At 40.9% G+C, this 27,475-nt stretch overlaps 1 protein-coding gene and 1 long non-coding RNA gene across 2 annotated transcripts in view; one reads left to right on the top strand and one right to left on the bottom strand.

Annotated features, from left to right (window-relative positions):
• Positions 1-207: 207 nt before the first annotated feature.
• Positions 208-16,585, bottom strand: PRSS35 (serine protease 35). Its single transcript, XM_006200340.4, has 2 exons — positions 16,414-16,585; positions 208-3,246 (listed from the first exon to the last, which is right to left on the bottom strand). The coding sequence occupies exon 2, from the start codon at positions 3,225-3,227 to the stop codon at positions 1,986-1,988; it is 1,242 nt and encodes a 413-aa protein (XP_006200402.1). The 5' UTR covers positions 3,228-3,246; positions 16,414-16,585; the 3' UTR covers positions 208-1,985.
• A 5,136-nt stretch (positions 16,586-21,721) lies between these two features.
• The window catches only part of LOC140697833 (uncharacterized), a 28,065-nt gene continuing 22,311 nt past the window's right edge, over positions 21,722-27,475 (top strand). Inside the window, exons 1-2 of the long non-coding RNA XR_012075199.1 lie at positions 21,722-21,842; positions 25,483-25,630. This is a non-coding gene — a long non-coding RNA (uncharacterized lncRNA). The remainder of the gene's footprint in view (positions 21,843-25,482; positions 25,631-27,475) is intronic.

Raw genomic sequence — 27,475 nt, 5'->3', positions numbered from 1 at the left:
GCTAAATTTTATGTTTTTGAAAAGTATATTGTGCAATGATTGTAAGGAAATCATGTGTATTCAAAATTTAACCTTAAGCACCACACTATTGATGCTAAGTGTCCTGAATTACTCTGAGCTGACTGAAACCCGGAACTTACTTTCCGTGAATCTAAGATAAAGATTGTGTGTGTGTAAATGTGAAAAATTCACCTTTTAGTGACACAGTTAGTGAAGCATTTTTATTCACAGTGATCATATAGATATTTCCTCAGAAAAGATTTGATGAACACTTTCGAGACAATAGCCATATTCCACTGCCACCAGAGATGAAATGCTACCCAGCAAAATGTGCTTAGAGTTAAATAGAATCACTTTTTTAAAACAAACAACAGTTAATTACATACTTGCTAAAACCTTGTACATATATAAACACAGTAAGTTATAGTTGATTGATTTTTTTAATTTTTATTGAATGATTTTTGACAGATTCACATTATAAAAGAATGTAATGTATTAAATTTCAGCTATTTTCAACATCTTTTACAAAATCACTTTTTATCATAATCTAATCACGTAGTCCTTTGCCTACTAGTCAAGGGTATAACTTCCCATTGTTAAAGAAAATTATAAGTAAAATGAATTTGAACTCAGGCAGAATAAACGATGTGGGTGTATCCCAAGAGAAGAGAGAATATACTCTAAAAACTGTCAGAAGACCAGCCCAGAAATCAGGCCTGCAACTCCTGAATTTTATGGTGCACTCAGTTACAAATCACTAAGACCCTTTCATCATAATGGGCTGAACTAACCGTCTTTTACAGCCATTCAGCAAATATCTGTTTGTGCAAGAAATATGTATTGAATGTCTACTCTGTGTTTGATCTGGACTCTGTTCAGGCTGCTAAGATGGCCCGAGTGCACAACCTTGGTTCTTAATGAAAATAATCAGAACTTCCTTTACAAATCATATCTATAAATTATCCTCATTTTGTTAAAAGGACATATCTAAAATTACCAATCAAAGAATTCACCAAAATAATATGCCTATGGCCCTATTAAGAAAGCTGAACTTTGTCAAGGGGGAGAGAGGCTTTCTCTTGAGGAAGACTATAGAATCCTTGTCTAAAACTATAATACCTCGTACATAGGAGACTGTAGCATCAAATGATGGGGCGTAAATACATGATCATTTATAGCTTTTGAACTGTCTTCCTATGCATACTTGAAAAGTGCACATTTTGAAAACTAAATAAAAACTTGAGATCTTAAAAATTCTCAGCTTCCCTATTTCTAAACTAAATTTATTTCATAGAGCAAAGTGTTTCTCCCATAAATAATAACACTTTCGTTGGTATTTTTAAAGCAGTGAAATAGTTAATAGTTTGTCTCTAAAGCTTGCTGTCTCTTGTAATTCTTAAAATAAAAAAAAAAGAAAGAAAACCTAAAATTTCTCAGACACCCAGTGGAAAACACAATATAAACATAGAGGTCATGAGCTGAATGGGTCCATCTCAGAATAGCACAAACTGTGTTTGTAAATTAGTGTCTCTAACCCGATTCTAATCATGTTACTTTCCACCTCTGTGTATGTAACTTCACATTTAATATGCAACCAGCACCTTAGTCTCTTCTGAAGAGTAGGACCCTGAGAACTAGTCCACTGAGAAATCACATATTATTTATAACACCAGCTTGACTTTTAAAGAGTGTCTAATCTTTAAGAAGGCAGAAAGAAACAATATATTTCCCACAAGTGAAACTTATCACCATGTAAAGAATATATACTTGGCATTGAAGTACCCATCTAGTTTTCATATGTCTACCTAAACTTTTTTTTTAAATGGATGAAAAGCTCCTAATTTTGAAAAAGTAAATGTAGAAAGGTTGAAATGCTATTGATAGGGTTCAAGTCAAGGCATAACCTATGGGGTGATCTTGCGACAAGCATCAGAATTGGTTTTCTTGGCTGTTGAGTAATCCACGGCTTTGCTTCAGGGTTTCCGTTAGCCAGAAGTACAGTTGGCGTCATCTCCGTGCATCCAGAGGCAGATCTGGGCGTACTTGAGGGGTGTGATGCGCACTGCCACGTTGTAGTCCTTCTGAACGCCGTGCACGTCCACCCACTGGTGGCCTGAATAGACCGCAATGATTTTGCGCTTCCAGCTCTTTTTGTCTGGCTCTTTCAGACGCAGATAGACCCCGGAGCCAGTGGAGCCTGACTCGGCGTCGCAGTATTGATAGAGGAGATCGTTGGATTCATCAGACACACTGCAAAACCGGTAGACTAACTGATCTGGCCGGTCGTGATCAAAGCCTGAGAAGTGGATCATCCCGCCGGGCAGCTTCTTGATGGTAGGGCTGATTCCCAGCTCCATGTATTTCTTTCTGTGAGGGCGCTTCAGCTCCAGAAGGGCGTAGTCGTAGTCCAAGGCAGCGTCTCCCTGCCCGCCTCTGGCCCAGCCTTTGGGAATGTGGGTGTTCTTGACTCGGGTCCACTGGAAGGAGGGCTTCCCATCAGCACCTCGCTGACCCCGAGCAGATTCCTTCCTCCTCCTTCTGGCGTTGGCTCGCTCCTTCAGGTTCTCTTTGGTCACCTCGCTTTCATCACCACCACTCGCGTCCCTCCTGCTCCTCCTGGAACCCCGACGTTTCTTGCCACCACCTTTCTTTCTCATCTTCAACAACCCTACCCTTAGCCTTTTACTTCCTTTGATGTAGTCCTGTCCGTCATGGACGCAGTGGGCAGCTGTTAGGACGTGATTGGGGGAGATGAGGATGCCGCTGCAGCCCGTGGAGAGCTTCACGGCAGTATTGAAAGGGAAGTTGGTCAAGAATCTTTTGTCTAAGATGCTGAATCTGCTGTCGGTGCCATACACCTGTCTCTTCCTCCGAACAGGTGCTCCTTGTGTGGTGAGATTTTGAGTTGGCTCCAGGACCCAGCCTTGAACTTTGACTCTGGTCAAGGTTCGGGTGCCGTTCTCAAAGACAGTCTCATATGAAAGAGAGTCTTCCAGGTCAGAAAGGCTGGGAGCGGGGAGTTCTTTCTGGCATTCAATGCCACACACTCTGTTTAACACCATCCTAGCATCTGCCTCAAAGTTGGGGCTGGTGAGACGGAAAGTCCTCTCACTGACAACCCGGGGTATTTTTCTCAAGTGCCACATAAAATCCTTTTCCGTTTCTGATCCATCAATGACGGTCCACCCAAGGGTGAAAAATATCAACCAAAATAGCATGGTTTCCATCTCGTTCTTCTCTGTTGTCCTTTAAAATAGAAAAAGAAAGAGAAGTTTTATGTTTTCTTTTTAAATATGTTACTTATTATTCATTTAGGCCTTGAATCCTAACACAAATAGGGGTCCTTATTTTCACTATACTTAGATTTTACTGAGATTCAATAAACACCCTGACTATGTAGGCTCATACAGATGTCCCAAATCAGTAATTTGTTCTCATCCAAACTTCCCTCTACCAGCCCTAATAATCCACATGAACCGCCCCCACCTGCCATCTCCCCTCTGCCTCCCCAGACAACCTAACACATGGGGAAGTAGGATGGGGGGACAAGCTGGGATCACCTGCTCCCTAGGTAAAACCCTCTTCCTTCCAAGTGCTCCTACAATCTTAGCTCCAGATGATTTAGAAATAAAGGTAGCAGCAGATGTCTGGCACTTCCCCTGAATTTAGCTGTTTAATCAAAGCGGAGATCATAAATTCCTCATCTTTAGAGTGTAAGTGCCTAGCATAGAGCTCAAAGAGACATTCACTGGAATACAGTGAATTTCCCTGTATCACGGTCTGCAGACCAAGCTAATGGATGGCACAAGTGAAATCATCGGATAATATTCTAAAATATTCAGTAGAGGTTTTAGAAATAAGTAAATGGGCCCATCTGCTGTTGAGCTACTTTTTTGAAAAACTGAACAGATTAAAAAACTGTCAGATTACAATGTGTCACTTTCTGGTGTACAGCATAATGTTTCGGTCATAAGTATACATACATATATTCATTTTCATATTCTTTTTCATTATAGGTTATTGACTTTGTTTGATTTTTACAAGCAGAACCCTTTATCAAAAAAAGAAAATGCACAGCACAGGCCAGTTTATTCAAAAATAAGGAAAACGAACCCCATGGTTTTTTTTAAACAAAGTTGTGCTTAGAACTACCACCTAAGCAAAGCAACACACACAAACGCTTTATAGTGACATTTTATGTATAGTAAAATTGTAAGGATTTATGGAGCACAGGCTATGGTTCTGAATTTGTGACTTGGGGGAACATGGTCATGATTAATTATAGTCCCTTTCATCGTGGGTCACATCACCTGAGAGCAGTTTGCAGTTGCCAGTACCTGGCATGGTATAATACCCTTCTATTGTTCACATCATCTTGCTCTCTCTTCCTGCTTCTCTAAGCTCACTAGTATGTAAATTTATTCCTAGACTTGATTTGTTTGTCAGTTGTTCCTTTGTGAGGGTACGTGGGGGTGTAGCCCTCCCTGGAGCAGCAGTTTTGACATTTGCAAGCATTGTGGCAAGTTGTTTTTAACTAATAGTTAAAATATCCAGACTTTGCAAATGATTTGCATTGTGTATAAAGCAGAGGCAATTCAAAGTTAGATTATTTGTACAATACCTTCATTCTCAGTGCTTTCTTCTAAACTCTTTTTGCCTGGAAAAGAAAGCTGCTAAGAAATGTTAGGAATGGCCCACAACCCTGGGTGCACCCATAAGAACCTGTGTGTTGGCAGGAAAAGCAAAAGTTGTTTCTGCTGCAGAGCTGACCATGGGCATCTCCTGATACAACAGAGTCCATTTTGCTATATACAAGTACAGAAGTTTATTAACAAAGAGCATTCTTTTGAGAAAACAAAAACATATCCATTAACCACCTTTTTGTTTAAACATTATCCATCAAAACAGGACATAATCAATTTGAACCATCGTACATTATACTTTTGAACATATTAAGCAAGTTTAAAATATTCTTAACCATGACTTGGCTTCAGCAGAATGACATAGAAATTTTACAGTTTTCATTTCTTCATTTGCTCACACTTGAATGCTCAGTAATGGTGATTCTGGTTAACATTAGACTGTTGTTTGCTAAATAGTTTGTTTTATTTTGGAGATGGAGCATTCTTCTGTAGAGTGATGGATATTCTCCAAAAAATCAGTAAACAATATGTCAGAAAAAATTCACAATATTTTCTAATCACCACCGTGGCAAATTTGACTTTATACAAAGCAGTAATAATACTGGTAACAGTTTTATTGAACCACTTATTTTCTTCTGTGACCTTCTGTGCAATTTTCATAATGAGTTTTTCATCCAGTTTATTTAATTGGATTGGAATGAAAAAGGCTAACAACTCGGTAACTATACTGAGACCTTGAAATTGTGTTTAACTAGATGGTTCCAAGTTTGAAAAGTTCTATCCTTCCCTTAAAAAATGCTAAAATAAGAGAGTTATTTGCTGCCTCTTAGCTTATCAACAGCCCCAAATAGATGATTTTAAAAGAATATAGGGGTGGGAGGTGCATATTAAGCCTGCACTCAGTGGTAGAGTGCAGGCTTAATATGCACAAGGTCCTGGATTCAATCCCCAATACCTCCATTAAATAAATAAATAAATAAACAAACAAACAAACAAACAACAAACAAATAAACAAACTTAATTACCTCCTTCCCTGCAAAAAACAAAAAATTTTTAAAAATTAAAAATATATACATATCTTTTTATCTACTTAATTCTTGGCAAAATTCATTCAAGAGAGCTTTTTGGTGTGGGAAATAAAATTTTTAAAAATTGATTTTTCATTTAGCCCTATATGATAGCAGCTGTTCATTGTATACTTAACACATAATTACATCAAAGACTGAAAGCCACTTACCCTCATTAAAAAATACATAGAGTCATTTTATACATTTTAATAACTGATAATAATAATCTGTGGAGTAATGAATGTGCAAAAGGCATTCCTAGGCAAAAGTGAGGATGTAAATGATGGTCCTGTGGTATTGCTTCCACAGTTAAGTTTTAGTTTTGGGATTTGGGTTTTTGTTTTGTTTGTTTGTTTGTTTTTCAGTACTGTTTAATTTAGTGTTGCAAGTTTTCAGATAGTTATGGTTTAGATAGGCAGAATGCAAATATTAAATTATAACTTACATGATGACATTTTACCATATAAATCATTGAATGGGAATATAACTCTCAAATGTAGAAGTCCCCCATTCTTTACCAAATAAAACACGTACCCTGTGCCATAATTCTGTAGGTAGACTTTTAAGAGCCCCATGTAATTGTTAGTTTTATGTGTCAACCTGACTGGACCCCTGGGTACCCAGATATTTGGTCAAATATTACTCTGGGTGTGTCTGTTGTAGGGAAGGAGTTCTGCATAAGATTAACATATGAATTGGTAGACTGAATAAAGCAGACCTCCCTCCCTAGTGTGGGTGGGCCTCATCCAATCAGTTGAAGGCCTGACTAGAACAAAAAGCCTGACTCTTCTGTGAGTAGTGAAGAACTCCTACCTGACTGCATTGAGTGGTGCCATTGGTTTTTATCCTGCTTTGGATGCAAAATGAAACATGAACAACTCAAAAGAATAGTATTAGATTGTTAATAAAATTCTTGTGTGTGGTAAAATAAACTCGGTCACATCAAGAGATGCCCGGTTGTAGTCCCCAAACCAGCAGTGTCAGCATCCCCTAGGAACTTATTAAAAATGTTAAAGGGGTTGGGGGTGTAGCTCATGGTAGAATGTGTGCTTAGCATGCATGAGGTCCTGGATTCAATCCCCAGTACCTCTGTTTTTTTAAAATGCTTATTCTCAGGGCCATACTCTCCTGAAGGGGCATGGGTTCCCAGCTTTGTGTGTTTTAAACAGCCCTCCAGGCAATTCTGATACTCAGTACAGCCTGAGAACCACTGCAGCAGCCAAGGCCCTATTGTACCAGCTTGATCTCTGATCTAAAAAGTAGTCTTTCCAGGGCTCATTGCTTAACCAGGTTTCAAATGACCTCTGCCTCATCTTTGTGTACAAAATAAATTTATCCTGAACTCTGCTCTTTTACTGTGTTAGGAACTGCTAATATTGAATGGTTCAGCCTTGAATAGAAAAAAAACATACTTTTATATAAGTTAGTGAGTAATGTCTGAAAAGATGCAAATTCAGTAGGCTTGTATGTAATGCCTCCAACATCTGATGCTCCGGATGATGCAAGGGCATTGGCTGGCCAGCCCTGTCTGGAGCCCTCTGAGGGACTCAGCTGCAGTGCAGCCCAGAAGTAAAAGCCATGCCCACATCTATCCTTGGGCACAGGAAAGGCAGAGCCTTGTAATAGAATCTCAGAATCACAGTAATAAAGGACATGGATTCAGTTAGCCTGTCTAATTTGGCCTATAATTTGAAATTTGGACAAATGTTTCAGGACACTTTCTTTCGGAAAACCTGAAGTTTGCCTTGTGGTAAAATGTCAATGTGATGTAAATGATAGCTCTTACTGATAGAGCCATCCATGGTTCAGTGGCTACATCTACAGACGCCTGTCTTCCAACATCACTAACTAAAGGGATGTGGTCCCAGCTCGCGAAGCAGCTATAGTATTTTGAAAGCTTTAATGCCCCTTGTCTTCCCTCCTCCTCCCCCTCCTTCTTCCTGTCTTCCATTATAATTGTGACCTTCCCTGGCACTTTCCAGATGGCTTGCATTTGGGGCTTCAAATTCCAGTTTGGGTTCATGAAAGTGAGGCTGCAGTCATGGCCCCCACCATGGGTCAGTGTTCAATAGCTGATTATGGGTTGGATCATGGAGACAAATGGAGGTGAGGGGAATTAGGGAAGAGGCAAGCCTATCAGGATTTATGGATGAACTCCTACCAATGGGGTAAATCTCACCCCACATTTGTACCTGGTCTGTGCTAGTAATAGAAATGGCCACACATAACTACAAGGGCTAACTTACTATGGCTGTGGTTTGTCTGTGTGCTTATGCTTTCTCAGAAATGTGAGTGCTGATGGTATTAAGAATATTTGAGTGTCTGTAGCAGCATCATGGTTACAAAGGCAGACCAAGGAGTAAGACACTTTGGGCTGAGTCTCACCTTTACCACTTATTAGGCATCTGAATTGGGCAGTTCATTAAGTTCAGTTAGGTTTCAGTTTCCTCGTCGGCAAAGGCGAGATGGTAGTAATCTCAACTTCATAACATAATTGTGAGAATTAAGTAAGTTGATATATGCAAAGAATTACTCCTGATCCCAGAGCATAGAAATAATAAGCTCTTTCATAATTATTATCCTACCTTAATGGGTGAATTAACATCACTTTAAAACAGTTTATTATGTAAGGCAAAGTTATAGCACTTGTAGTTTTCAAAAAAGTCAGTTTTACAGTCAAGCAGTTTTATTTCAGGATAGTTTCTTATGCCCTTTCAAACTCCCTTTTTCTTTGTTTTGTTTTTTGTTCAAGGACAGCTTCACTTTAGAGACTTCCCAAATGAATGCTTTCCTAATTACTCATTTCTATGAATATCTGTGGCTCTGTGGTATATTTTTTTCTTTGCTGTTAAACTCGAGTGTGTTTAAACATTACCCAGCCACAGAACACTTGAATTACATTTCCTGTGCCTTATTTTTAGCCTGGATCTATCCTAAGAATTCTGAAACTGCCAACAGGACCTAGGTCTAAAAGGACACAGAGTCAATGTCAAAATAACTCCTCAAAGGAAGTGATTTACAGTGAAAGAAAAAGCTAACTTTTTGACTGAGTCTATCTGGAATGTATAGAATTTTACTATGGCATGACATAATTATATCCTCAGGCTGTTCCTCTTTTCATTTTTTGGTTTGTTACCCTGAGAAGTTGATATTTTAGCTTAGGTAGGGCAGGCAGACGAATGAAAGATGAGATGAGTGTTCTCTATATTAAAGGGTTTGAATGAATTGCTTTGTTTGTAGATGAAAATGAGCTGCCTTATTTATCTAGCAGCTGTACCAGGTGATAGATTTCACACTTACTCGGGCCTTTCTTTTTATCTGGTCCCTTTTTTTGTTTGTTGGGTTTTGTTTGGTTTGGGGTGGGGGGCGGTAATTAGGTCTATTTATTGATTTTTTTAAATTTTTAATAGAGGCACTGGGGATTGAACCCAGGACCTCGTGCATGCTAAGTATGCGCTCTATCACTGAGCTATACCCTCCCCGCCCTTTACCTGCTCCCTTGTAATGTACAGTGAGGTATTTGTCCAAGTTCACATGTAGAGCATACTGCCATGGAACATCATTTTGCATTACTGTCAAACAACTTTGGGGGGGCTGTCATGAGTCAGAGACCACTCAGTCAGATCAGTGGCCTGGTAGGGCCACCACCAACTTCTACCATAATGTGTATGTTAGGACACAGCAGTGATTGCATTCCCTGTCCTTTATTTAACCATCCATGATTCCAACCACCTGCTCCTCTCAACATCACTGCCTACATTTACACATATGCTCGGATGTGAAAAAGTGCTTCAGCCATCTCTCTCTTCCTCCATTTTCATTCTCCACCTGCTCAGTCAAGATCGACACACCACAGGTCGACTTTGTGGCCTGGCCCATATTCTGCACACCTGCAGGGAGAAGTACTGGCTTTGGCAGAAGGCTGGGGCAGGAGAGGAGGAGGAGGATTGCTAGTGAGCGCACACAGGTAGAAACCAAGCATTAATGGGTTAGGGTTTGGCGAACGCTTGTAACACTTTAATAGTCTCTTTCACAAATTGAGAGCAGATACAGAGGAGAATAGGTATTTTCCTAAGTTCAATTCCTGGCCCACTTGAAGCCCCCACTGACTGTCAGTCACTGAGTGGAGCATTGAATGGAGGCCAGATTTCAGCTAAAAACGTATGGGATCAGGATGATGAGAAAGTGTTAGTGATGTGGTGAAGATGACTCGGGTGTTTCAGTGATGATGGAGGCAGTGGGCTTTGAAGCCAAACCAACAGCAGTCCACTTGCAACTTCTTAGCATTATGATTTTGTGAAGGTCACTTAATCTCTGCAAACATTATTTTCTACATTTGTTAAAGAGGGATAATATTTTAGAGTATTTTTGTGAGACACTAATATGATATACATGTAAACACAATGCCCAGACCACAGCGAGCCCCCAGCAAATGGTAATTAGTTGTATAATATCAAACAATAGGAGTCAACACATAGGCAGGTATTTATAAGGGATTTCATGCATCCCTGAACCTCCTTGTGGTATGCCAAGTACAGGCAGACCTCATTCCATTGAACTTTACTGCACTTCACAGATACTGTGTTTTTTACAAATTTAAAGTTTGCAGTAACCCTGCGTGGAGCAAGTCTATCAGCCATTTTTCCAAGAGCATTTGGTAACTTCGTGTGTCTGTCTCACATTCTGGCAATTATTTCTCATTATTATTGTATTTGTTCTAGTGATCAGTGATCTTTGGTGTTATTATTGTAACTATTTGGGGGGCCCACAAACCATGCCCATAGAAGTTGGGAAACTTAATAAGATTGTGTGTGTTCTGGCTGCTCCATGACTGGCCCTCTCCCCCCTCTTTCTCTTCCTCGGGTCTCCCTGTTACTTGAGACACACAGTATTGAAATTAGGCTAGTTAAGAACCCTACGGTGGCCTCCTAGTGTTCAAGTGAAAGGAAGAGTCACAAGACTCTCACTTGAAATCAAAAGCAAGAAATGATTAAGCCTAGTGAGGAGGGCATGTGGAAAGCCGAGACAGGCTGAAAGCTAGCCTCTTGCGCCAAACAGGTAGCCAAGTTGTGAATGCGAAGGAAAAATTCTTGAAGGAAATGGAAAGTGCTACACTCCAGTGAACACATGAATGATAAGAAAGCAAAACAGCCTTACTGCTGATATGGAGAAAGTTTTAATGGTCTGGATAGAAAATCAAGCCAGCCACAACTTTCCCTTAAGCCAAAGCCTAATCCAGAGCAAGGCCCTAACTCTCTTCAATTCTGTGAAGGCTGAAAGAGGCGAGGAAGCTGCAGGAGAAAAGTTTGAAGCTAGCAGAGGTTGGTTCATGAGATTTAAGGAAAGAAGCCACCTCCATGATGTCAAGTGCAAGGTGACACAGCAGGTGCTCATGCAGAAGCTGCAGCAGGTTATCCAGAAGCTCTAGCTCAGAGAATTCATGAAGGTGGCTACACCAAACAGCAAATTCTCTTTTCTTTTATCTGTTGAGCATTTTTTGTTTATTTTCTTTCTGTATATTTAAAATTTTTTTTTAATTTTGGGGGGTAATTTTTTTGTTTATTTTATTTTAATGAAGGTCCTGGGGATTGAACCTAGGACCTCATGCATGCTAAACAGGCGCTCTACCACTCAGCTATACCCACCCCCTGAACAGATTTTCAATGTGAATGAAACAGACTTATATTGAAAGAAGATGCCATGTGGGACTTTCATAGTTAGAGAGAAGTCAATGCCTGGCTTCAAAGCTTCAAATAATAGGCTGACTCTCTTAGAGGCTAATGCAGCTGGTGACGTGAAATTGAAGCCAATAATCATTGATCATTCCAAAAACCCGTGGATCCTTAACCTACTCTGTCTGTGCTCTATAAATGGAACAACAAAGCCTGGATGATAGCATATCTGTTTATAACAGGTTTTACTGAATATTTCAATCCCACTGCTGAGAACTATTGCTCAGAAAAAAAGGATTCCTTTCAAAATATTACTGCTTATTGATAATGTACCTGGTCTCTCAAGAGTTCTGATGGAGATGGACAACGAAATTAGTGTTATTTTCGTGCCTGCTAACACAGCATCCTTCTACAGCCCATGGATCAAGGAGTCATTTTAACTTTCAAGTCTTATTATTTAAGAAATACATTTCATAAGACTACAGCTGCCATAGGTGTGGTTCTTCTGATGGATCTGGGCAAAGTCAATTGAAAACCTTTGGGGAAGGAGTCAACATTCTAGATGCCATTAAGGACATTCCTGATTCATGGGAAGAGGTTAAAACACCAACATTAACAGGAGTTTGGAAGAAGTTGATTCCAATCCTCATCGATGACTTTGAGGGGTTCAAGACTTCAGTGGAGGAAGTAACTACAGATGTAGTGGAAATAGAAGCCAAGTAGCATTGGAAGTAGAGCCTGAAGATGTGACTGCAGTGCTGCAATCTCATGATCAAACTATAATGGGTAAGGAGTTGCTTCTTATGGATAAGCAAAGAAGGTGATTTCCTGAGATGGAATCTATGCCTGATGAAGATGCTTTGAAGATTCTTGAAATGACGACAAAGGATTTAGAATATTACATAAACTTAGTTGATAAAGAAACAGCAGGATTTGAGAGAACTGACGCTAGTTTTGAAAGAAGTTCTTTGGGTAAAACGCTATCAAATAGTACTGCATGCTAGGGAGAAATCGTTTGTGAAAGAAAGACACGATTGATGCAGCAGACTTCACTGTTGCTTATTTTAAGAAATTACCGTGGCCACCCCAGCCTTCAGCAAGCACCACTGTGCTCAGTCAGCAGCCATCAACATCAAGGTCAGACCCTCCACCATCAAAAAGATTATGACTTTCTGAAGCTCAGATGACAGCCATCATTTTTTAGCAACAAAGCATTTTTTAAATTAAGTTATATACATTACTTTTTAGACATCATACTATTGCACAGTTAAGAGACTACAGTACCTTTTATATGCACTGGGAAACAAAAAAAAATAATCACGTAACTGGCTTTATTGCACAATTTGCTATATTGTGGCAGTCTGGAACTGAACCCACGGTATCTCCAAATTGTGCCTGTCATGGCTCCCAAGGAAAGCCACATCCTAGTCCCCAGGACCTGTGAAAATGGTCCTTACCTGGTAAAAGAAACTTTGCGAATATGAGTTAGCTAAGGATTCTGAGATGAGGGGATTAGCTCTGATTGTCCAGGGGAGCCCGTGTAATCCCAGGGATCCTTATAGGAAGGAGGCAGGAGGGGCAGTAGTAAGAGGGAGCAGTGAAGATGCAGGCAGAGGTCAGAGTGAGCCAGGTCACAAGCTCTGGAATTGGGGTGGGGGGTCTAGAACTTGAAAAAGGCCAGGAGACAAATTTTCTCTAGAACTTCCAGGAAAAGAAATGCAGCCCTGCTGACCCTCTTTAGACTTCTGGCTTCCAGAACCATAAGATGATGTGTGGTTTTAAGTCACTAAGTTTTTGGTAATTTGTTACAGCAGCAATAGGAAATGAATACATTTGGGGGTGGGGAATTAGTTTATTTATTTTATATTTTAGAGGAGGTACTGAGGATTGAACCCAGGACCTTGTACATGCTAAGCATGCACTCTACCGCTTGAGCTATAGCCTCCCCCTTAAAAAAATTTTTTTTCAATATTTGTAGCTTTTTTGTTTGTTTTATTTGGAGGGGTAATAATTAGGTTTATTTAGTTATTTATTTTTTTAATGGAGGTGCTAGAAATTGAACCCAGGACCTCATGCATTGCTAAGCAAGTGCTCTACCACTGAACTATAGCACCCCCCGGAAATGAATACTCTTATAAAGGTAAAAATCTAATTTTTTGAATTGTCTGCCTTTGATGTTTAGAAAGGAAGTAGTAGGGACTGATATAAAGTGGGAAAGAATGTTTGGGTCAGAGACATACACTTAAATGGAAATTTTCTTAGGAAAATTATGCAGACACACAATTCTAGAGCTAAACCCAGAAAATCACAACAAAACATTATGGGGCCTGGAGCAGTACTGCTTAGAAGAAACGAGAATCAGAACAGGGTAGATAAATTCGTGTGTTCTACAGATGCACAGAGAGCTTAACTATGTTACGCACGCGCCATTTCAAAGCCTCTTTCCTCATTTAAGAATCTCTGTGATACTCTTCCTTGGCCATTGAGTTGGACTAGAAAATTCCTAAGATATCTTTCAGCCCTCACGTCCTACATTAAACCACAAATGAGAAAAACACAAGTAATTTACTCATCAATGATCCTGAAGGAGCTTCAATTCCTAGTCCTGAGGGAGTAGGAACTTGCCTGCTATCCGTATTGCTACCACGAGATGGCGAAGCTGGCCTATTGATGCCAGATCTAAGCGCCCACATTTAAATTGTTTACATTCACCGAGCTAGGAAATCGAATTTATTTTCGAGGCAGGCAGGCTTCATGGGAGGGAGAGAAGTCTAACTGGTTAATAATACACTAGACATTGTCACATGTGGAATTGATCACATTTAGCAAACCCACCTACAGACCACAGAGACTGTCCTGATGAGCTGAGGCTGATGATGATGTCCACGGCCAGACGATTTCCTGGCAGGTGGTTTCCCAAAACCACTGCCCCGCCAGCACTTCCACTCTGACCTACGGTACCGCTAAATCATCCCCCAAATGTGCTGCCGTTCATTCCAAAACAAAGAAAAATCTTCAACCCGCCAACTATTTCACATGTTTATCAAATACTTTATAATCCATTTCAAAGGGTAAGCTCTCGACCGATCCTAGGCTGAAAATAAATGGCAGGGAAGTTCACTGACAATGTGCCAGTTTCTATGCAGAATATCATACCAATAACACCATCTTCAAGTGTAGTTTCAGGAATGGAGACAAAGTAATGTCTGCTTTAAAAATTTAGCAGTACTTGAGGGAAAGGAAGATGGTAAAGTTACACAGCTGATTATTTTACAGTAACCCACAACTTCTGTTTCTCATCACAATAAAAAAAAAAACTCTCTTTTTGTTTTAGCTATTTTTCCAGGACCTGTACATTTCAATTTATGCAATGGATATGCTGTGTGTAAATCAAATTCGGGGTGAGTGGCACTAAGGGAGCCCCTAGAGAACCCTCTGCTGGCTCTTTCATCCACTGGCATAGGAAGTATACAGCATATGGCTCCTAACTTTTTATCTTGCAAGTTGGCCTTTGAAAGCAAAGAATCTCTGTAAATGCATTAGGTCTGCTACTCTTCAGGCTTTAAAGCTTATGCACGATTGTTTTCAGCTCAGCAAACATCTGTTAAAGCTTCTGACGCTCTTGAAAAAACTTGAGTTAATGCAAAGTCACAAAATAATAACCTGTGTCCTGCTGATTTAACTTTCCCACCCTCTTCATCTCAGATTTCTCCTGGGCAGAGTTAACTCCCTTCTAGGTGAAGTAGCTTCAGCCTCCAGAAGTCTCAGTCTGAACCCACTGTTAAAATGCAATATGCTTGCCTTGGATAGTTGAGCATTGGGCAGAGAAAGATAAATCATTGACTCAACAGGAAAAATTAGCTCACATTAGCAAAGGTTTATTTTAACATATAATGAGCATGTCCTGTGTGCCAAGCACTAGGCTAAACAATCTCACATTTGACACCACGAGAAAGATTCTTAAAAGCGTGCAGACCTCCAAGCTGTCTGGAAGGAAAGTAGGAAAAGTGTCAACATTCAACCTCTTCTCACATTAAAGGAGCTCCTCTAGTGTTTCCTAATAAAAATAAAATTCCATATGATGCTTGAGCACTCCTTTCAAGCCTAAATGCCTTCTTTGGCTGGAATTTTCACATTCCCTCTTCTAAATTATAAACCAGATTCTAAGCATAATTTCTCCAAGCAGCAACATAGGACTTCTATAGTTCTCTATGGAGACACATGCACTTGGGATCAAGTGAGAATTAATTTCAGAAGTGAGAAGGGTTATCAATAAAAGGGGGGAGGGAGCATCTAGATGTAAGATTGACAGCTTCTTTCACGTCAATGACAGTGCGAAAAGGTCAGAGGAATGAGGCAGGAGGTGTTTCTACAACTTTTCAAAGACTTTTATTATAGAAAATTTCAAACTACACAAAAGTAGAAAGCTATTTTTTAAAAAGTAGAACAGTAAACCCCATGTGCCCATCACCCAGCTGCAATTTTTACCAATATTTTGCCAATCTTGTTTCAGTTGTCTCCTCCACCTTTTCTTCTAGAGTATTGTAAAGCAAATCCAACACTTTTCAATTTTATTTCACCTTCTCATTTTAAAAAAATGTTTTGCACTGCTCCTTTTGCTGACCTGTGCAGCCAAATTGATGAGAGAGAGAGGAATTCCTAGCTGTCATAGTAAACCTGCCAAAGAGGCTTTCAACGAGAGTAGACTTTCCAGGAATGCGTTTTACACCTTTTTCAATGGCATCTGTTAAGAATCATAAAAAGAAAGAGGGTCCCCTCTGGTAGTACTTAAATAGAAAGAATTCCATTTATATTCCAATGCAAACATTGTTACTGTTAATATTAAACTGTGCAGAGGCCGGCACAAAGAATCGCCTTTCTGAAAGAGTCGTTTCTTTGATGACCTAAAAGTGCTGAGTTTGATCCCTAACTTTAGAGCCCTTCAAAGTTCTCCCAGGGTAGGTCCTGTCTTTCTTAAGGAAATGTCCAGGTTATGGGGTCTCACCCTGTCCAGGGGGGCTCCATCCTTACCTGTTCAGCTGATTCGGTCCTGGGGGCGCTGCCCAGCTCGAATCAAAGTGTCCCGAGGGGGTCACCAATGCTGGCGAGGCAGGAGGGCGGGGGCGCGGCTGCCACCAGCCTCGGGACAGCCAGAGCCCGGGACGCCCGGCCACCGCCCGCCAGCACCGTCGGGAGCTCAGAGCTCGAGGCTGAGACTGCGAGGAGGAGAGAGCAGAGCTGAGCGCCCGGGAGGGGAGGTGGGAGGGGAAAGGGGGCGTTGGCGCCGGGCGGACGCGGGGGAGGCGAGGGAAGAGGAGAGGGGAGAGGAGGTGGGCAGGAGGAGAGAGGGGAGAGAGAGGAAGGAGAGGGAGGGAGAAGGAACCGGGACGCGGGGCTCTGGGGGGATTTATTTGGAGGTGTGGGGTGAACCAGGCAGCCTCTCACCCCAGCATCTTTGACCCCAGAGTGAATTAATTCAGCACTAGGAAAAAATAATGAGAACCCAAGAGGTGTCTGTCCCCGTAATAGTATGCATCCCATAAATAGTCTCAAGAAGATACCCCGAAATGTGTGCTTGGAGGGGAGGGAATGGGGGGTGCATGGGAGTGGTTCTTCGAGTCTCAATCTCCGTGCTCGAGATTTAGACCCCAGCCGTCTAGAAGACATATGGGCATTTATTTCCCTAACCCCAACCCAAGCCAGTCTCCATCCGGGACCTCGCAGGCGCCCACATCCGCCGTGAGGGCTTGCAACCCTGGAGGGCTGGGGTCTGGGTCACCCCGTGAGCATCCCGTGAGGCCTCCAGGGGGAGCCCGTCAGTTTCCGTCTGTCGCAAGGCTAAGAGGCTTTTTCTGCTTTTTGGCGAGTATCGTTTAACATCTTTGCCCACCTCAGTCGCACCAAAATTCTAACTACCTCTCTCTTAGACTCTTCTCTGCTCCTTAGGAAGGGTGCTCCTTTGGGATGGGGACCCCCCTAAGGAAAGTATTCAGCGACTACTCGTCTTCTGCTGGGTGGCAGGGCTGAAGCCAGATGCACCCATGCAGAAATGAGTACGAAAACTTGGTCCTGGCCCCCAAGGAAGAAATCAGGTAAGTGCACAAGTATTTATAACAGAAGGTCTTAGCATGTACCGGAACACTTGGCTCAATCGTAGTTTATTGCTTTTCTCAAGTTTATATATATATTTTTTTAGCAGAATGAGATCAGAACATATACAATCATTACATTCCCCGTTTTTACACTTTATTTATGCACTTACCCATATAATTAAAATCTATTAATAATTTTTACCTGGTATTGAATAAATAGTTCCGAAGCTCTCGGTCTCACCAGTTAGATCATAATCTTCAAATACATCTTTGAATCTCCACCCTCCACCAGAGGGCCTGGCACTTAATGGCTGCTGACTGAGTTGAACTAAAAAAGTTCGCCAGTGAAATGAAGTGTGAGGAAGTGGTAAAGAAGGCCCAGAACTCAGAATGCGAAGACCCCTCTGACTCTGAATAGTTGTGCCCTGGGCTTCAGCCTCTTCATTAGCAAATTAAGGTTATGTGGAGGAGTTTTATAATCTGTACTTCTCAAACATTTTGGGGAATTCTAACACTGCATAAATCCAGGAGGATTTAGTCTGGATGCAGGTCTGATTTCTTTAATTCTGTCACCACCCTTCACTGACAACACGTAAAGTCAACTTCAGTGCTCTCCCATTTCAGGGCCTCTCTTCCCGAGCCTTTAACCCCAAGCCCTCTTTTTCCCCGCAGCTTCACTGAGATATAGTTGACATATAATATCATTTTAATTTAAGGTGCACTATGTGATGAGTTGTTACACCTACAAGATGTGAAATATTTACCACAGAAAGGTCAGTTAATGCATCCTTTACTTCACAGAATTATCATTGTTTTGGTTGTTTGGTTGTCTTATTGTAGGGTGAGAATGTTAAAGCTTTACATTCAGAGCAATTTTCAAGATTACAGTACAGTATTATTAACTATAATCACCATGCTGTACATTAGATCCCTGAAATTTATTCATCTTATAACTAAAAGTTTATACCCTTTGACTAACTTCTCCTCATCTCCCCTGCCCCTCAGCCCATTGAGTATTTCTGGCTTCCTGTCAAATATTGGTTGACTGTATATGTGTGGTTTTATCTGTGGCTCCCAATTCTATTCCATTGGTATAGGCATCTGTTCTGGGTGTATAGATATTTAATTTGATTGGTTAAATGTATTCCTAAGTATTTTATTATTTTTGACATTATTGTAAAGGGGATTTTTAAGAATTTTGTTTTCAGATATTTCATTATTTGTTTATAGAAACGCAACAGATTTATGTAGGTTGATTTTTGTATCCTGAAACTTTACTGAATTTATTTATTAGGTCCAAGAGTTTTTTGGAGTCTTTGAAATTTGCTCTGTACTACTCCATACAAGATAATGTGATTGCAAATACAGACAGTTTTACTTTTTCCTTTCTGATTCAGATTTTTTTTTCTTGTACCTAATTACTCTAAGACTTCCAGTACTATGATGAATAAGAGTGGTGAGAGCAGACACTCTTGTCTGGTTCCTGATCTTAGAGGGGAGTTTTTAGCCCTTCACCACTGAGTATGATGTTTGCTGTGGGCTTGTCATGTACTGCCTTTATTATGTTGAGGTATGTTCCTTCTATACCCAATTTTTTGACAGTTTTTATCATGAAAGGATGTTGAATTTTGTTAAGTGCTTTTTCTGCATCTATTGACGTGATTATGTGATTATTATCTTTCTATTAATGTAGTATTTCACATTTATTGATTTGCATATGTTGAACCATCCTTGCTTTCCAAGGATAAATCTCACGTGATCATGATGTATGATCCTGTTAATGTGCTCTTGAACTTGTTTTACAAGTATTTTATTGAGAACATTTGCATCTATATTCATTAAGGACATTTGCCTGTAATTTTCTTTTCTTGTGATATGCTTATCTGACTTTGATGTCAGGGTAATGCTAGCCTTGTAAAATGAGTTTAGAAGTGTTCCCTCCTCTTCAATTTTTTTTTTTTTTGAAGAGTTTGAGAAGAATTGGCATTAATTCTTTACATGTTTGACAGAATTCATCTGTGAAGCCATCTGGTCCTAGGGTTTTCATTGTTGGGAGGGTTTTGATTACTGATTCAACCTCCTTAGTTGTTATTGGTCTGTTCAGATTTTCTATTTCTTCATGATTCAAATTTGGTAGATTGTATGTTTCTGGGACTTTATCCATCTCTTCTAGGGTGTCCAGTTCAGATTTTTTTTTTCTTGTGCCTGATTACTCTAAGACTTTCAGTACTTATAACTGGCATATAACTGTTCATAGTACTCTCTTATGATCCATGTATTTCTGTAGTATCAGTTGTAATGTCTCCTTTTTCACTTTTGACTTTATTTATTTGAGTCTTCTTTTTTTTTTCTTGATAAGTCTAGGTCAAGGCTTATCAGTTTTGTTTATCTTTCCAAAAAACTCCTAATTCCTTTAAAGTTTTCTTTTTTTTTTCTATACTCTATTTCATTTATTTCCACTCTGACCTTTGTTATTTCCCTCCTTCTCCTATCATTGGGCTTTTTTCTTGTTTCTATAGCTCCTTGAGATATAAAGTTAAGTTTGTTTGAGATCTTTCTTTTTTCTTAATGTAGGCATGTATTGCCATAAAGTTTCCTCTTACCAGTGCTTTTGCTACATCCCATAGGTTTTGGTGTGTTGTATCCCCATTTTCATTCTGGTTCACTATGTTTTTTATTTCTCTTTTAATTTCATCTTTAGCTACTTGTTCAGAAGTGTATTAATTTCCACATATTTGTAAATGTTTCAGTTTTCCTGCTGTTACTGATTTCTAGTTAAACCGTTGTGATTAGAACAGATGCTTGGTATGATTTCAGTCTTATTAACTTTGCTGAGACTTATTTTGTAACCTAACATGATCTATCCTGGAGAATGTTCCATGTGTACTTCAGAAGCATATGTATTTTGCTTCTGTTAGATGGATTGTTCAATATATGTCTGTTAGGTACATTGATCTAAAGTAGAGTTCAAGTCCATTGTTTTCTTGTTGATTTTATATCTGGATAATCTGTCAATTGTTGAAAGTGGGGTATTAAAGCCCTACTATTATTGTACTGTTTTCTATAACTCCCTTCAAATCTGTTAATATTTGCTTAATCTTTGATGTTGGGTGTATGTATTTACAATTGTTAGATCCTCTTAATGAATTGACCTTTATATCATTATATAATGACCTTCTTTGTTTCTTGTTATGGTTTGAAGTCTATTTTGCCTGATATAAGAGTAGTTACCCCTGCTTTCTGTTGGTTTTTATCTGCATAGAATGCCTTTTTCCATCCCTTTACTTTGTACCTTTGTGTGTCCTAGAAGCTGAAGTGAGTCTCCTATATAAGCAGCATATAGTTGGGTCTCGTTTTTTGATGCATTCAGCTACTCTCTGTCTTTTGGCTGGAGCATTTAATCCATTTACATTTTATAACTTTTTTATTGAATTACAGTCATTTTACAATGTTGTGTCAAATTCCAGTGTAGAGCACAATTTTTCAGTTATACATGAACATGCATATATTCATTGTCACACATTAATCCATTTACATTTAAAATAATTATAGCTAGGTGAGGACCCACCATTGTCAACTAGTTAATTGTTTTCTGGCTGTTTTCTTTTATTCCTCTCTCCTATCTTTGTGAACTAATGATTTTTCATAGTGGTATACTTTGATTCCCTTCTCTTTACCTAGTGTGTATCTACCATAGGTTTTTGTTTTGTGATTACCTTGAGGCTTACTTGAAACATCCTATAGATGTAATAGTCTATTTTAAGCTGGTAACAACTTAACTTTGATCACATACAAAAACTCTGCCCTTTTATCCCCCTCCCACCACATTGTATGTTTTTGATGTCACAATATATGTTTTTTATATTTGGTATCCACTTACAAAATTACAGTAGCTATAAGCTATTTTTAGTACTTTTATCCTTCAACCTTTGTAGTAGAGTTAAGTGGTTAACACATCACCATGTTACAGTATTAGAGTATTCTGAATCTGACTTATATACTTGCCTTTATTATGTTGTTTATTTTCACTTGTTGTCATGTTTCTAGTTAGCATCTTTTCATTTAAGCATTTTTTGTAGGGCAGGACTAGTGTTAATGAACTCCTTCAGCTTTTGTTTGTTTGGAAAAGTCTTCATCTTGCTTTCACTTCTAAAGGAAATTTTGCTGAGTAGAGTATTCTTGATTGGCAGTTTCTTTCTTTTAGCACGTGGAATATCATCCCATTCTCTCCTTCTCTGCAAGGTCTCTGCTAAGAAGTCTTCTGAGAGCCAAGTGCAGAGGGGCGTGGTGGTACCAAGTCCCGGAGGGGCACGGTAACTCATCAGCACAGGCCGTTGGGGCCATGGCATTGACAACTGCATGTCTTTGGTGAGCTCTGCAGAAGATCTTCAGGGGCTATAAGGGCTGTGTGGGTCCCCAGCAGCACCTCCGGGTCCAGCAGCTGCCAGTAGCGACCAGGGCCAGTGGTACCCGCACACATGGCTGTTGGACCAGCTGTAGGCCCCTGTGTAGGGCAGGGGCTAGTTGCAAACACACGCAGGGTGGTAGGGGCCAGGGCAGGCAGCAACAGCTGGGGCCAACTCCTGGTATACTGGTGGCTGTGGAGGCCCTGGCTATTGGTATGCACCACTGTGGCTGTCAAGTCCTGCCATAGGCACATGGCAGTGGAGGCTGATGATGGAGGATGGACCAGGGGCACACAGGTACACAGCTGCAGGTGAGCACAGTACAAGCATGTGACAAGAAGACAAGGCCAGACCTGGGCCCACAGCAGCTGGGGCAGAGGGGGTGAGATGGGGGAGGTGGGGTGAGGGTGGTGCTCTGACTGTTGGCATGCTTTCTCCTGGCCCTCAGCCTTCTCCTGCAGGCATTTGCATGGCAGTGAAGGCCGGTGGTGGGCATCAGCTGGCTGTGTGCATTTGCACAGCTGGAGGGGCTAGCCCTGAGCACATACACAGTGATAACAGTCAGCCACTGGGATCTCGGCTGGTGTCTTGCACTCACACAGCCCGAGAAGCCTGTACTCGCTGTCTGTGTGGTTCCTGGACTCTGACAGGGTTTAGGGGAGGGAGTGAGGAGCAAGGAGAGACGCAAGTAGCTGATATCAGCAAAGATGAATACCTGGGAGATGAAAGCCAGTAGAATCTGCTGGAGGTCCATGTTGGTTGTACTGGCCCTTGGCTTCTTTCATAGTTGTTGAGTTATCTGCAGAGCAGGTCACTGAGAACCAAGATCACTCCCACTGGCTGGCTACTACTGGGAGCCCCTGCTTTTCTTCCTTATTCCTGGCCATCTCTATATTTCTCAGCTCTGTGGTCCCTGGACAGGGTGACACCGAAGCAGGACCTCCATGTGGTACCCTGAAAGGCTGGGGAAGATGGTAGCTCACCTCACTCATCCTTTCTCTACGAGGGCAACTCTTTGTTGCTGGGGTCTTCCCTCTTCACACTGAGCAGTGCCAGCTTGGGGAGGGGGAGATGGTGAGGTGTTGTGCAACGATGCAGGCAAAATGAAACTATCTTCCTTCCCTTGTTGTGTGGCTCCACCATCTTGCTGAAATCTCTTAAGTGGACTCCAGAACTCTTCCTGGTCTGTTTTTCTTCATGGGTATCTGTCTAATTTCTAATCTTTGTGTGGATGCAGGGGCTGGAGCCTCCTGTTCCACCATCTTGGTGGCATCACTCCCCGGTCTATCTCAAGCCCGTCTCCTTCTCTATTTCTGATTCTGTTCAAGGTTGTCTTAGCATCAAATTGACTTTTTAAAAATTAATTAACCAATTCATTAATGAATTCCTGGCTTTACCTCATGTGGCCCTGGTGGTGATAAATACTGCTTTTCTGGTTCTAAGGTTCTGGCTTCTCTTTACCAGCATTTCTTCTCCTGGCCTAGTCCAGTCCCTCAGGTTTTCTGTAGCCTTATGTGAGCAATTCAGACACCCATACCCAACTGTATCACAAAAGAGCCCTTTGCCAACCCCTCAAGGTCCCCATTCTGGTCATGTTACAACGATCTACAATTTTCCAATGCTCCTCAACCAGTTTTCTATGTGAGAATGAACACTTCATACAATATGACTGACTCCTACCATTTTAAGAAATAATGCATTGTAGGCAATGTCATTGTCAGTTTAAAATTAAACATGAATAGTGAAGTTTCTAGGCGTCTTTTCCCAACACTCATAGGCTTAGTCTTCCAGTACTGTGACTGTCATGACCAAAGATTTTATCTAATTATCTTCAATACAACCCAAGCCCTCCATTAATACACCAGTAGACTTCATAACTGCCCCCGCTGTGTGGGGCCCCTAGGTTAATGGGGTCACTGGTATACCCCTCCAGAAATGGACCAAGAAGCCTGGACACATCTCTTGTCACATTTCAGGTCATTAGGGATATTGTGACCTCGGGAGAAGCAGTGACCCCTGCCAGGCCTGGCCATGACTAAGGCTGTATCACTTAGCTTTCTTTCCTAAACTTGATTTCCCAAGAGACTCAGGCCAAAATAGAACAGCTCCCTTTCTAAGGCTGAATCTGGTTTGTCATGGAAATGTACTTGGAAAGTTTTAGCAATGGAAAGACAGGAAGAGGAGCTGCTTCATGGTCTCTGGTCAGGTCTAAGCGATGACTCAACCTTGTAGAAGGGACATGACTTGCTGTGGCTGGAATCTTCTTTGTTAACTTATAATCCCAAGGTTTGATCAAAACCTTTTTCTCATTAGGTAGTGTAGATATGGCTCTGCATGTTTAAAAACCCAGGGCTTCTGGAATAACACAGATTGAGAAAATAAGCAAATATGATGATAAGAAAAATTAAAAGATAAGGTGACATTTACCCTCAGTTTACATTTACTCTGATGGGAGCCACCATGATCAGGTAATTTGAGGAACAACTGCTGGCTCTCTACAAACCTACAGAACCATTGACTTTCTCCATCTTTCTCTGTGGCCCTAGGAGAAGCAATGATGTGTTCCCCAAAGAAACCTGGCAGTCGGGTCCCTCGGTGCTGCCCTTCTCTGTTTTGGACCTGCTCTCTGATAAGCAGTTTTGATCTCGCCCTCCTGTGTGTCCACCATGGACCTGGGAAGCTGTTACCCCTTTATGGAATTATTTGTTTCCATATTTGCTTCCCAGACTGGACTGTGAGAACCTCAAGGGCATCGAAGCTTTTCTGTCTCCAGCACTAATTGCAGTACCCGTAATTTAGATGTTTCATGTTAACTGAGAAAATGAAAAGGTCTCCAAAAACGGGAGCAGAATTAAGAGATTCTCTACCACTGCCATCTGTGAGTCAGGGAGAGTAGGCAAGATTATCAGAAGAAATCAGATTTCCCACAGAAATTCCTAAGACTCAACTTAGAGCCATCACAAATAAGTACAAATAAAAAACCTGCAGAGGATGTGGACTCCAGGGAAGGCAGCTAGGATGAAAACACTGGGCCCCAACCAGAAAGTCTCCCCAAGACGGGATTTCATAGGGCCTTGCTAGGGGAGAGAGACTCTTGTAAAGCTGAATTTATAGACATGTAAATTGAGGCTGATGGAGCAGAACCATTTATATATCAAGCTTGGAAGCTCATAATACCTTTATGTCTATTATTAGTAACTTTTTTTTTTCTGGTTTGGGAAATATAAGTAACTACATGACATGAGCAAACCTTCCATAAAAATCTTTAACAAGATCAAGACAATCTCAGGCAAACTATATTTGCCATCATGTATCCAATGAGGAATAATAAAGGCTATTCTATGAGTGTAGCACTGAGTCACTCTCGGGCTTGTGACAACAGTGCCCTCAATGGAAATGTACTTGGGGTTGGGAGACTAAGGTTGGACGCTGAATGCTGCCACTTACTGGTTACATGATTTTGGTCAAGCCACTGAACCTCTCGGTCCCCCTGTTCCCTATGTGAAAATTTGGTGTGACAACACTTGCCTGGGAGAGTGGTGGTGAAGCATCACTGTGAAACTGTATGTGAATGTCCTAAGCTGTGTTCTGGCCCATGATAGGTGATCAAGAAATGGAGCTGGGATTCCGACTGCACAGATCCAGAGACGTGGGCCCAGAGTAGAGTGTAGTGGTCACTTATGGCGGAGGGCACTCCCTCACTCCCGGTGTAACTAGAAGCTGATTTCTGTGCCTCCACATGACTCCCAGGTGAGGCAAGGGACCCCAGGATCTCTAATGTCAGCTTCCTCGCTCTACTATGCTTTCCCTTCTGTTTCCATTGTACCCCGACTCTGACCAGATCCAGAGATGAAGCACCAATTAAATCAAACAGCCTTCATAACATTTAAGTAGCCTGGTAGAGGGTGAACGAACAGGGAGTGATCACCAAGGTTTAGAGTGAAGGGTAACAAACAAGGTCTCACTGTCTCACTCAGGGAACTACATTCAGTTCCTTGTAATAGCCGCTAATGAAAAGGAATATATATGTGGACAACTGACTCACCATGCTGTACACCAGAAATTAACACAATATCGTAAATCGACTATACTTCAATTAAAACAATAGATTGTAGAGTGGAAGGTAGGAAGGGAGGGGCAGTGAGAGATGGGGACAACACACAGATCTTAACAATCAACATTTGATCTTAGGACCAGTGCTTCAGATTACAGAGGATTTGGTGTAGCTAGTAAATTGGAAGGTTACCATGAAAATCCTAATTTCTAGGGTTTTTCTGCAAAAAATGAGAGCACGCAAGTCTAGTTCACATTCAATTGTGACAGTAGTCAGTGGAAACTAAGTAGGAGCTGACAAATGAGGTGGCAGGGGCAGCCAGTCTTGAGTGTGACCATGGTCCCCACTCCTTCTCGCCGGCCCTGTATCCAGTCTGAGTGCTGGTTTCCATGTGTTGCCTCAATGTGTTACTGTTTCTCTCAGCCAACTGTACTGTGTACACATAGGGAGCTACCAGGAAAGATAAGGTCAGTTTGTGCTTTGGAAAGATAATCTTGGAAGCTGAAGGATTTGTTCTTGTGAGAGGGAGATAAAGTGAAAAAGAAGGATTAAAGATCAAACGTAGAAAGATCAGTTAAATGGCAACTACAGTAGTTTAAACTAAATGTCATGTGCGTTCTAGCCCAGCAGTAGTCCTGGAGGCGGGGAGAGGGCAGATTCCAGAGGGGGTTGGAGACGAAATTGAGGGAGCTGGTAACTGAAGGAAAGGGAGAATTTCAAGGCTCAAAATAAAGCAAGGCTACCTCCACAGATATTTATGACAACAGTTTTGATTTCATGGCAGAAAAATAGAAACAAAGTGAGTGCCCGTTAAAGGAAATGGGTTGAATATACCATGGCTTGTCCAGACTCTGGGACATCAAGCTGCCTTTGCCAGGAATAAGCCCGGTCCAAACCAGCTGCTGTGGAGGGATTTCCTCCGAGTGTAATTAGGTGGAATGCACTGAGATGATTCTGTCAATTAAAAAGCAACAACCCCCAAACCTGCATGTGTACGTATATGCAGACATGATTGTATTCACTTACGTGAACCTGTATGTTTGGTTATAATTACATGAATGAAGGAAGAAGTATGGGTAACATGTTATTGATAGAATGTGGGAGTAAGTGGAGGATGAAGAAAGTAGGAGAAAAGTAAAATAAAATCTATATTATTAAGACACGGTCTTTGAGTTTTTAAAGAACGTGGCTTTTATTTTTGCCAAATTGGGTATGTGTGTGTAACCATAGAAAAGGTGCAGGGAATGGTTATATAGAGTTTGAGGGATTCCAACTGATGGTCATTTTCTTGTGTGATTATAGATAATTTATAAATATATGTACCTGAAACTGTTTAAAACATGAAGTTCATTCATTTTGTAAAACCTACAATAGCTCTATTTTCATTGTGGACAAGCATGCATCAAGTTATATTTTTCCATCGTCCCAACATTTCTCTCATTTTAGGTTTAAGTCCCACCGTGGCTACTTACCAGCTGGGTGAACTCAAGACAATTTACTTATTCTCTCTTTCTGATTTTTCTTATTTGGAAAATGGGAAA

The sequence above is a fragment of the Vicugna pacos genome, chromosome 8, assembly GCF_048564905.1.
Source record: "Vicugna pacos chromosome 8, VicPac4, whole genome shotgun sequence".
NCBI classification, from domain to species: Eukaryota; Metazoa; Chordata; class Mammalia; order Artiodactyla; family Camelidae; genus Vicugna; species Vicugna pacos.
Note: the sequence above shows the minus strand (reverse complement) of the source record. Positions and strands in the feature narration are given on the sequence as shown.

Coding starts and splice junctions, on each gene's coding strand:
- PRSS35 (XM_006200340.4), bottom strand. CDS start 3,227: ATGGAAACCATGCTATTTTGGTTGATATTTTTCACCCTTGGGTGGACC.